This window comes from Engraulis encrasicolus, chromosome 20 (genome assembly GCF_034702125.1).
Source record: "Engraulis encrasicolus isolate BLACKSEA-1 chromosome 20, IST_EnEncr_1.0, whole genome shotgun sequence".
Lineage (NCBI taxonomy): Eukaryota > Metazoa > Chordata > Actinopteri > Clupeiformes > Engraulidae > Engraulis > Engraulis encrasicolus.
The window spans coordinates 41,121,131-41,133,193 of record NC_085876.1 but is presented as its reverse complement, the minus strand read 5'-3'; the positions used below and the strand labels follow the sequence as shown (position 1 = coordinate 41,133,193).

The 12,063-nt window shown below is 46.4% G+C and overlaps 1 protein-coding gene across 2 annotated transcripts in view; it reads left to right on the top strand.

Annotated features, from left to right (window-relative positions):
- The window catches only part of vps50 (VPS50 EARP/GARPII complex subunit), a 329,813-nt gene that overhangs the window by 78,633 nt on the left and 239,117 nt on the right, over positions 1–12,063 (top strand). For both annotated transcript variants that reach the window (XM_063185955.1, XM_063185954.1), the window contains exon 10: positions 11,289–11,331. In XM_063185955.1, the coding sequence (XP_063042025.1) occupies positions 11,289–11,331 (43 nt within the window). The remainder of the gene's footprint in view (positions 1–11,288; positions 11,332–12,063) is intronic.

Sequence of the window (12,063 nt, the reverse complement as noted above, 5' to 3'; positions counted from 1 at the left end):
CTCTTTTCATTCAGCAGCCTGTATAACCTAGGAAGTTTTCATTCGATTTGAGAAAAGGAGGGTGTAGAGCAGGGGTGGGCAACCTTTTTCATTCGAAGGGCCACTTCCAATTCATACAAGGGCTGTAAAAGTCCTCCGAGGGCCGTACTATGAACACAAACCAGAATATCCCCCTGCACTTTAGGCCTACCGGTATATTGAAGGCAGCCACCTTTAAAACAAACCCTGCCTTCTCTATGGTCCCTGAATATAACTTAATTGAATTGCAAATACGTTTTCTAAGATTCCTTTACAAAATGTGTTATATTTCATGTGAAGCTGCATAACATTAAAATTATATCGTGGAGCGGATAAAACGGCCCTCGAGAGCGAGACATAGGTTCCCCACCCCTGGTGTAGAGTCTAGAATGTCTGTGGTTGGTCACTGTACCACAACAGAGGCAAACACTATAGAGATGACAATAAAAAAATATCTGTTCTGAATCTTTTGCCAGTGTCCTTGCAATAACACAGGTTATTTCAGTGATTAGCCAATATACCCATCAGGCGGTTCATTGAATTGCCTGGATTAAACGTATGGCAGGACTTTAACTTTCTATTCCAGATATACCCAGAGTCAGGGCCTCTGAGAGCTGTATCCAGGCCTGGGACAAAATCCTTTGAAAGGCCCCTCAACAAAATACATATAATGTAATGAGGATCCCATCCTGGGCCTCCACTCTCCCTGTGCCCAGGGCAGCTGACCTCCTTTGCCCCTCCATGATGGCTTCTAGTGGTGTCAACAATGATCGATCCGGCGATGCAATCCAATGCAGGGCATGGACGATCCAATTCAATGCGGCAAGTTCCAGAATCGATGCGGCAATATTTTTAAGTTTCAATTACTTCTGTGCATATTTCGTGAGCAAATGAATGTTAAATTAAATAAAAGTACTTCAAAGCATTGCAAGACTGATACAGACTGATCCAGACTGATACAGAAAACAGCCCATAAATTGTTGCTCAGTATCTGACTACTTGTATTGCCTCATCATGACTGATGAAACATTTGCTTTGCTTTCAGTAGAAATGTAATGCATTGTAGAATTGAAATTGGATCGGATCGAATCGCAGAGAATCGAATCGAATCGAAACCTCCCGAATCGTGATCGAATCGGATCGTGAGGGCAGTGCCAATCCACACCACTAATGGCTTCCCTGCCCAGGACATACAGTATGCGTCTGGTGTGTCCCAGACACTATTTCCAGTCTGCTAATGTCTCCTTTGCACTTCATCATCTCAATAGTGTGAGATGGAGGAGGTCATGTAGGGGCTGCCACTGGCTGGCTGGCTGGTGGAGAGAGGAGTGGAGCAGAGCAGTGTGATGAGCTGGTTGGTTGGTGGGGGGTGGACAGGTAGCTTTGAAAGCAAGACTGGTGGTGGAGCTGGGAATCCTGCCAAGGCAAGAAGGAAATGAGGAAGGAGAAACGGGAAAGAGGAGACGCTGGGTGCATCCCAATATGTGTCCTTGCCTCCTCCACTTGTGCTTGTCTCCTCGTCCCACCTCCTGGCCCCTCCTCCATGGAGAAAGCGATAAAGGCTGCCAGCCTCGCCACAACAACTTTTGAGGGACTGTTTTTCATTCACCATCCCAATTGCAAATGAGAAAAAAACTTTACAATTGAGCTTTTGCAAGATATTGAAATATAATGCTGTTGTCAGTGATGTCATCATGACGAGAAGCAAGTGGATGAGGCAAGGTCACATATTGGGATGCACCCACTGTTCGAGGTGAAGGAGACATTGGGGCGCAGACAATGAGACTTCCATGCAGTGGCGGAACAATTACCCACAGGGCCCCAGGGCAAAACACCGATGGGGCTGTCAAACAGCTCGCCATGGTCACAATTGGGCCCCCACCAACAATACAGGAGGGCCCTGGGCCCAGGTGCAAATGCCCTGCTTGCCCCCCCCTATAGCTCTGCCCCTGCTTCCATGAAATCAAGCCGAGGGGGCTGACGGAGCTGCCTGCGCAACCCCCCGCCGCCAAGGTGGCAGGACAGCGGTGCTGCCTGCCAGCCAGGGAGGATTGACTTTCCTCGTCTTATTGTCTATTCTGTCGGTGCCAGTCGAAATCCTCTCTGACCCATTGTATTTTTGGGAAGAGAATGAGCCGCCATTCCCGAAAAAAAGAGAACTTCTACCAAATTCAACATTCAGTCTTCCCTGAATACTGGCTGAGGAATCGTGCATTATGGCTTGCATTATTATTTTTCAGCTACTACAGTACTGATGTTTGGCACCTGCGTAGTGTGTCAGTACCAAGGAGCATAGTATAGTGCCTTGTCTGTGCCGCTGTCTTGCGAATTTAAGAGATGGATGGTGGATGATGTTTGCGATTCATGTAATCCAAAGTTGGTTCAACTTGGTTTAATATTCACATACTAGCCACCAACACGTACCTACTAACCGTCTGTATACCATCTGTCCTTGTAGGCCCTTAATACACGCCTTATTATAAGTCTTTTATACAGACAGTGGACATGTGGACCCTAAAATAAACCCAAAAGTGTTACCCAAAGGTCTTTCCACAATTTGTCAAAGGAGTTCAGTTGTGAGGAATACCCGTTGCCAGTTGTAAGCCATATGGATTAGTAGTATTCCTTCTTTAGTATATTTTGTAGGGTTTTAAGCCTTTATTGTGACCGGATGCTTAAAGTGATACTGTCACATTTTTGGAAATAAGTTTATTTTACAGTTCTCCTGTACTTTCAACCGTTCTTTGGATATGGCAGTGTAAATTTGACCTCCAAGCTAGCAGTTAACATTGAGTCCTATGAGACCAGCTGGCGGCTAACTGGTCTCATAGGACTCAATGTTAACTGTTAGCTTGGAGGTAAAATTTGCACTGCCATACCTAGAGAACGGTTGAAAGTATAGGAGAACGGTAAAACCCTATTATTTAACTCAAGGGGAGGTGTAAAATAAGCTTATTTCCAAAAATGGGACAGTATGGCCGGCCGCACATTGGCTCTGACAGCACTGCGGCGCACTTTCGCTTCCGACATAATTCGGACCTCCAAACCCAATTTCACCCGAACATTGCATTGATAGTCAACGGGCGGTGCCAACAAAATAGAACTTGTCTCTAATTGCTATCCCACATCAGCGAATGTCCGCGGACATCGGCGCCCGTGTGCGTGGTTTTATTGAAAACAATGGAATCGAATTTTAGCTGAGTAGTGCTCAGCACTTTGTCGGAGCCTGTGTGTGGAAGCCCTATCACTTTAAGGTAAGATAGGGTTGGGATGTAACCCTGGTGGGACTGGAAGCTTGGTGCCCATTGGCTGTGTGTGGTACTAGTAGGGCATTTGCACAGTGTGCCGCCACAGCACCCTGCAGTCACCGCCATAACCTCATTACAACACCATCACCTTCCATCATTCATCTTCCTTCTCTTTACATTACATTACATTACATTACATTGCATTTGGCAGACGCTTTATAACCAAAGCGACTTTCAAAAGGACATAATCAAGCCAACATCACAAGCAAATACAAAGTGCACAGGAAATATGCAGAACAATAAGTGCAGTTGCAAAGAGGGGTTCGGTTTTTTTAATTAATAAAGAGTACACACACAGTACACACACAAACACATACACATGCGCACGCACACACACACTCAAATTAAACTAAGCTAGACTAAACTAAACTAAACATCATGTCAAGAGTCTGCCCTGGGGTTAGGCCAGCTCAAGCATTAGTTTAGTAGCTCCTCTCAAAAGAGGAAGGTCTTTACTTGTTTCTTGAAGTCTTCTCTACCCACCTCCCTACCAGTCACCTTTCCTAAATAACTTATAAAGTGTTCTCAAGCTCTGACCCTCTGCCATTTCTCCGTTCCTCACTGCGAACACCATCACCTCCACAGTCTCCCTCCCACCTCCCCCTTGACGGTGTCTCCAACAAAATGCCCCTTGCGGATTCCCAAATAAGTTATAAAATGTGTCTATCACAAGTGTTCTTGAGCTCTGACCCTCTGCAAACTCTCCCTTCCTCTCACACTTTTATCTCCGATCACAACACCCCCACCCCCCACCCCCCAATTCCCCTTACCAACCACCTTCATCTCCCTCCATGAAAAACCTCTCTCAGAGGAGTATAAGGTGTTAGATGTATCTTTCACAAGTATTCTCAAGCTCTGACCCTGTGCAATTTCTCCCTTCCTCACTGCAAACCCCATCTCCCCTTCCGTCTCCCTCCCATCTTCCTCCACAACCACCTTCCGAACACGTTTACCTCCCCCCCCCCAAATGCCCTCTCAGAGCAGTCCTGGCTTCCCAAATAAGTTATGCGACGTTTCCACCAGAGTTGTTCTTGAGCTCTGACCCTCCGCCATTCCTCCCTGCCTGACACCATCACCTCAACCCCCTCCCTTTAGCCTACCAACCACCTTCACCTGCGTATACAAAAATACTCCTCTCTCTGAGCAGCCCCCTGGCTTCCTAAATATGTTGCAAGTACCCGTCTACCACAAGTAAACCTCCACAATCCCTCCATTCCTCAGCACAAACTCCCCATCTCCTCCACCATCTCCCTCCTCACCCACCTCCCTGCCTACCTTCCCCCAAGTATACCTCCAAAATTCCTCCATACAAACTCCCCATCACCTCCACCATCTCCCTCCTCACCCACCTCCCTATCCACCTTCACCTCCCCCCCACATACATATCCCTCTTGAAGCAGCAGTGCAAACTCCTTATCACCTCCACCCAACTCCCTCACCCCCCCCCCCCCCCCTTCACCCCCCCCCCCCCCCCCCCCCGCCCCCCCCCCCCCCCCCACACACACACACACACACATAAATATCCCTGTTGAAGCAGGGCAGCACTGGTGTACCTCCGTTCTTCAGTGCAAACTCCCATCACCTCCACCATCCTCTTCCTCACCACCCACCCACCTCCCTACCCACCTTCACCCCCCCATATAAATATCCCTCTTGAAGCAGCAAGGCAGCACTGGTGTTTTCCCAGGTGTAGCTCCATCATAATGAGGGCCGGGCTTGGGCTTGAGGTTTTTTGGGCTGACTGCCAAAAGCCCTGAGAGTTCAGGGGAGCCAAAGCCGCTCTGGCAGGCTGCTCTTGCTCCTGCTCCTGCTCTCCCGCCGCTACGCTACACTCCTCCGCTCCCTCACCTGCTTTATATTCCTCCCATGGTCTTTCCATTTCTCCCCCCCCCCTCCACTCCATCGGTGATGGGATGGGATGGGATGAGACGTCGGGCTCCATGTTAAATAGGCTTTTAGATCGGATCTTCTCATTGACTAAGGCTAATGATGCTCTAATGTGCCCGTTCCCTCCGGACATGGACCAACAGCCCTTTTTTTTTAAAGTCGTCTTTTTTTGTGCAAGTTTTTAAATTGCCTGAATTAAAGCACGTACCCAGACAGGGTTTTAAGAGATGAATTTGTCAGTTCACCTTTTCTCATGGAGCCAGCGTTCCCTGGCCCTGGCAGGTACATTGGTTAGCACACATGACTTCAATGAGCATACCACATTAATGTGGACCCAGGGGAATACAATACTCCTTATCAGTTAGCCGCACACCTTTATTTCTATATAAAATATAAAAGATAAAAGAAGAGTATAAAGGATGTGGTTTAAATGTGGTTCAAAAACTGTCAAAGGACATTGAGCAGCAGATCTGTTATGAATTGTGCTGTACAAAAAAGTTCTTATTATTAAAGATATTCTTAAAAGCACAACTACATCCAACCGCATCTAATGCCTCCACTCTTTCTCTCTGCTTACACTCCTCCATCACAGTCTGTCATTGGATCAGAACCGTGGTGAAAACCGAATGGCTTTTTAATCTTGGCTGCCAATTTCTGTCCTCGCGACTGTAAATAAAGGCTTAAGTGGCTCTGTAAACAGATGTGGTGGAGTGCTGGAACTGGCAGCGGCAGCTAGCGGCTCGTCTCTCTGAGTTGGCAGCAGTCGCAGTACGCAGGGAGGGCGGCTGTCGTTAGTCCTGAGCCCACAGCGGGCAAAAACATCTGGTGTTTCATGTGGCACCGCCAAACAGCCGCATAGCTGCGTTCTCTTTGTTTGTCTGTTTGTCTGAGTTTTACTCTCTATTTGCCATGCACTTTTGGGGGAAAAAATACTTAGCAAATAAAAGGACACTTAACTTTGAAGTGCTCACTGCACTTCAAGGTGTTTTTGTTTGTTTATGTGCAATGTTGTTAGCCACTCATTTCAAACCAGAACTGAGCTCACTCCTCCCACCCAAGTGCTCCAGGGCATCGAGGATCCAGACCAAAAATGAATTGCGAGGCAATTTATGTGGTCTGGTAAAACCAGAATTCAATGTTGTATTTCGGAATCCAAAGAGCTTTGCACACCTGCATTTGTTGTATAGTTCATCTTTGCGTGTGAAAGTTAGAAGTCCTGCCATGTATTTGTTGTACCCAAGCTTTGTCGCAACACAGGTGATTTGACTTGATGGATAACCTATGGACTTAAGAGACGTGAATTGACGTAGCAAACAAATAGCATGATTGAAAATGGCTACTTAATCTATGCTTGCTACAGAAATCACTGTGCTCCAGACATCACAGTATAGTGTCTTGTTTAAAAGAACCTTACTCATAGTTGAACTATTGGTTGAACTAGTTGAACTATTTTATAATGTTTTCTGTCAGTTGACACCCCCGTATTAAAGAGTAGGAACAGAGGACCTGAATTAAGCCGAAGGGTACATTTATTATGAATCTGCACAAAGATCCTGTTTAATTTAGATTGTTTTAAATCTTTAAAAACGAAAATCCGCTTCTGTGCAATGTCCTCCCCCTCTGGGCAAGACTGAAAAGCAAGATTTCTCATGTGAGTTGGCTTGGGTTTGGAGCAATTTGTAGATTATTGTTTCTTTTCCGAGGATGGTCATAAAGGTTGACATTTTTGGCATTGTGAATGCAGGGCATCATAACATATTTATGTTATGAGTGCTTCCTCGGAGTGAGTTTAATCAGAACAGACAAGAAAAATAGCCAGGGGTGAGCAAACATCACCGGAGAAGGATCAAAGAATTACATCAGTTTCAGATCAGATCAGTTTTTTTCTTTAAAGCTGTCCTATCCCTGCTCAACCATCAAAGTGAGGTTAACTAAAGCAGGTACTTTGCTAGGCTTTCTTTAAGGCACAGGCAGACTTCACTTTTCCTTTCACGCCCCCCTTTTTCCCCCCTCAGTGTAAGTCAGGGTTTCCCAAACTGGGGTGCGTGCACCCCTGGGGGTGCGCGGCCTGCCACAAGGGGGTGCGCGAGCTGAATAGATCAATGGCTGAGATGTGTGTTTTTATACAGAATTAATGAACATTATGTAGTTTTTAATTGTTTGGTGAATTGTATACTGGAAGGATCCATCTGAAGTGTAGGCTAATTTATAACTCCTAAACTTGTCATGTAACAAGTTCCATTGTGATGATGGCAGAAAAAATTATCATATTGGAAATGCGGATGGGCCACAATGTGCGGCTGTGCAACATTCGCTTAGGGGGTGCGCGAACCACATTGAAATGTAAAAAGGGGCGCGCGGGTAAAAAAGTTTGGGAACCGCTGGTGTAAGTCTTTGGAACATGGTGATAAAAACACACTTTGCATATCAAGGTTTGGGCTTCTTGTCTTTTTTTTTGGGAGGGGTGTAATTGCCTTCGCCCTCCTCTAGCCATGTATGTCTAATCCCGGACTCAGTCGAGAGAGGGAAGCCATTTATCTCCCAGCTCTAATCTTTTTCACAGTAATGGATCCTTCAATTACACGCCAGTTCAGGTGGCGGCGGCAGTTAATTAGTATCCGATCCAGATGAAGGGGGAAAAAAACCAGGAACGAGTTGAAGGGTTTACCTGCTTTGCTTAGCAATGCACATTTAGTCACAGAGGTGCATCATGGCACACTTCCTTATGTGGGGAGAGTAAGGAAACTTTTAGGGCACTTTCACACCAACAGAAGTTGGTGCTCTTCTAAACTCACTGTCTAAGTTTGGCTTGTTATTATTGGTGTAAGTACAAGCCATAGCGGAAATGCCAGCTATAGCTCGCAAGGGATCTATCCCAAATCCATGAACATTATGGAGAAATCACTATGGACACATTCACTAAGGGCGGAATTCTCCCGTCACCATTTAAGTCGGTTTTACGTGCGCACTTTTTACGCGCTCTCATCTTGCGCATTCTCATCTTGCGCGTATTCTCATCTTGCGCATTCTCATCTTGCGCATTCTCATCTTGCGCATTCTCATCTTGCGCGTATTCTCCCCTCTGGAACGTCGCCACACCCCTTGCGCTTAACTCAGAAAAACAGCGCGCAGCCCAACATAGGCGTGATATATGCTAAATGGGGGGATGAAAAAAGGGTCCTATGTTCCCCGGTAGAGGGGAACATAGGACCCGGGGAACATAGGGATGACCCAGTCTTTTGCTATCTGCTGATAGTTGCCATTCATTAGCATATATTCTATGCTGCTTGCTTTCCCCTCTGCATACTCTTTTCATTTTGGGTGGGCAGACCAGGCGTGCCAGCTGGATCTATTATGCCAGCTCTGTATGAGAAGACTTTTTTCTTGTAAGTGCTACTGGCTATTTCCTCCATCTTGATTTAGGGACAGGAAATGAAGTCGTGAGTTATCAGTGCAAGAAACTTCCCAAAAATCTAACTTTTTTTAATGCCCTTGCTCTCCCTAAAATTCTTTAATCCTGCACATTTAAAAAACAGAATTGTCGGTGGGAGTAAGTCAATGACATTTTGGAGACAGCACCCCCAAGGATCCTCATATAGTACAGGGCGAAATGAAGGATTGTGTGGACGTTTGCTTTTGTTTTGTATGTGCGGAGTCGGGTTATATCCGACAGTGACGGAATACAGAGAATGGGAATGTTCCTTTCGCAAGTTACCCGGCCGCCCACCCACCCACCACACCATCCTATCTCTCTACATTGCTGAGAGCATGCTGGAGATGTGTCACGCTCTGTTTTGATTAGTTTTTTTATTTTGTAGTTGGCGTGTGTGTGTCCGATCGTGTGTGCCTGCGTGCATGCATGTGTGTGTTTAGGGGGAAAGTGCCTTGTCGTGGAAACTCATTAAAATGTGATTACGCGACGTCTCCCCTAGCGCATGCGAGGGGGAGCCCCGAGCACTCACGACCAAGACGCACGACATGGGAACGCGGCGGCATCCACTTAGCAGCAGGGCATGATGGGAAATCACGTCTCGCCACTACACCGCTGGCGACGCATGCTGTTTTTCGGGTTGCGCTGCGTGGCGCTCCGGGTCTGAGTCGGGGACCCCCTCCCCTACTTCTGTTTCTTAAATACTTCTCTACAGCAAGCGAATGTAATGAAGTAGGCGGTAGGGTGCATGCTATCATTAGGATGCTGTTTCCTTTAGGCATGCAGCGTTTTCAATTTTCAGTTCCACTTAACATTTTCTTGAATAGTTTGTGTGACCCTCTTTCTGTTTTGTCTGTCTGTCTGTTTTGTCTGTCTGTTCATCTGTCTCCCTGTCTTCATCTGTTCATTTCTTTCTCTCCATCTCTCTATCTTTCTTTCTTTGTCTCTGCATTCATCCATTCATCCATACGTATCTATACAGTCGGTGCTGTATGAATTTGCATTACAATTCCTCCCTATCAAGCAGCAATGTTTTTTTATTTTATTTTATTTCATTTATTTAAATTTTAAATGTTATTCTCCCCATCTGGATTATTTAATCCTGGCCATGGTACTCATATCCACTTTCAGCCCCCCCCCAATCCGCCCTTTCCTCGTGTCTTTTACACGCCGTTCCCTGGTGGTCAGACCAACCACCTTAACACTTGTAATTGAAGAAAAGCTAGGCAGAGTTTTGCTTGGAGCCCCCTCTCTCGCTTTCACTGTCTGTATTTATTTCGTTTATTATTTCTCTCGTTCCCTCTCGCCTGTTCTTTTGCTCTCTCTCTCGCTTGCTCTCTCACTCTCTTGTTCTGCCAAGTGCTATGTGTATCTTGGAGGAACTGAGAAGTGGCCTGTATAAAGAAAAACAAACACAAACACAAGCACGCACGCACACAGGTGCACAACCGAACTCACGCAAACACACACACACACACACACACACACACACACACACACACACACACACACACACACACACACACACACACACACACACACACACACACACACACACACACACACACACACACGACAAGCACACATGGGCACACGCACACGCACACGCACACGCACACGCACACGCTTTGCTTCTCCAAACATCTTTTTTGCCGACGCTGAGTATTCAGGTGGTGACCAATAGGGAGGGTACTCCCAAAGTATGTCCGAAGAAAGGGGTGGGCTACACACACATTCCTGTACTGGGAATCCCTTTCCCTTCAAAGCTTAAAGGCAGAAGTGAACCCAGTGAACTTGGTCAGAAGTGAATTTTGACAGTAGATTGACTTAATTCCACCATCTTTGTCTTGGCTACATGAAAGCACATAACACAGCCAAATGCTGTATTTAATTTAGTGGTGTCAACAATCATCGATTCGGCGATGCATTCCAATGCGGGGCATGGACGATCCAGAATCGATCCGACAATTGTTTAAAGTTTCAATTACTTCCATGGATATTTTGGGAGCAAATGAATGTTAAATTACATAAAAGCTCTTCAAAACATTGCAAGACTGATACAGACTGATACAGAAAACAGCCAATAAATTGTTGCTCAGTATCTGTCTACTTGTATTGCCTCATCATGACTGATTAAACATTTGCTTTGCTTTCAGTAGAAATGTAATGCATTGCAATGCATTGTAGAATTGAATCGGATCAGATCGGATCGCATGGAATTGAATCGAATCGAATCGATACCTCCCGAATCGTGATCGAATCGGATCGTGAGGGCAGTGCCGATCCACACCACTAATTTAAATTACAAAATAAATTACACGAGCAACTGTTTTTCCTGTGCTGTAGCTGGCGCTGTACAGATTCATGGCATTAATGGTGAGAAAAGCTATAGGTTTTTATAAACAAAAACACAATAGTTAGCTACAATACTTTCACTCTGTGGGAAATGCGAGCACGCACGCACGCACGCGTGTGTGTATGTGCGCGCTTAGGTGTCTGTGTCTGTGTTTGTGTGTTTGTGTGCGTGCCGGTGTTTATGCTCCAGTAGTGATAAAATAAACTGTCGATGCAGGATATTTCCATTGCTAAAAGAAGCTGTCCAATGCTTAACCGCTACAGTGTCTCTTCTCTCTTCCCTTCTACAGTGAGCTGAATTCCAAGCTGCAGGACACGTTAGAGCAAATAGAGGTAAGTTAACGGTAACACACACACACACACACACACACACACACACACACACACACACACACACACACACACACACACACACACACACACACACACACACACACACACACACACACTCTCTCTCTCTCTCTCTCTCTCTCTCTCTCTCTCTCTCTCTCTGTTAGCAGATGGGCTGCCAGGGTTGGCATGCATACACACACACACACACACACACACACACACACACACACACACACACACACACACACACACACACACACACACACACACACACACACACACACACACACACACACACACACACACACACACACACACACAGAGAGCTAGGGCATCCACACAAAGACAAACAGACAAGGCAGTGGCATGGCACACACACACACACACACACACACACACACACACACACACACACACACACACACACACACACACACACACACACACACACACACACACACACACACACACACACACACACACACACACACACACACACACACACACACACACAGGGCCGCCACGGCCGGGCGGCGTCCCGCAGAGCCTTGTGATAATCTCTCTGGCCTACAGCATCTGTTTATTTGACTGCCCCTCCTCTCATCCCCTCTCATCTCGCCAAGCGCATATCCTCTCTCCTCTCCACTCCTCTCCTCTCCTCTCATCTCCTCTCCTCTCCTCTCCTCTCCTCTCCTCTCCTCTCCTCTCCTCTCCTCTCCTCTCCTCTCCTCT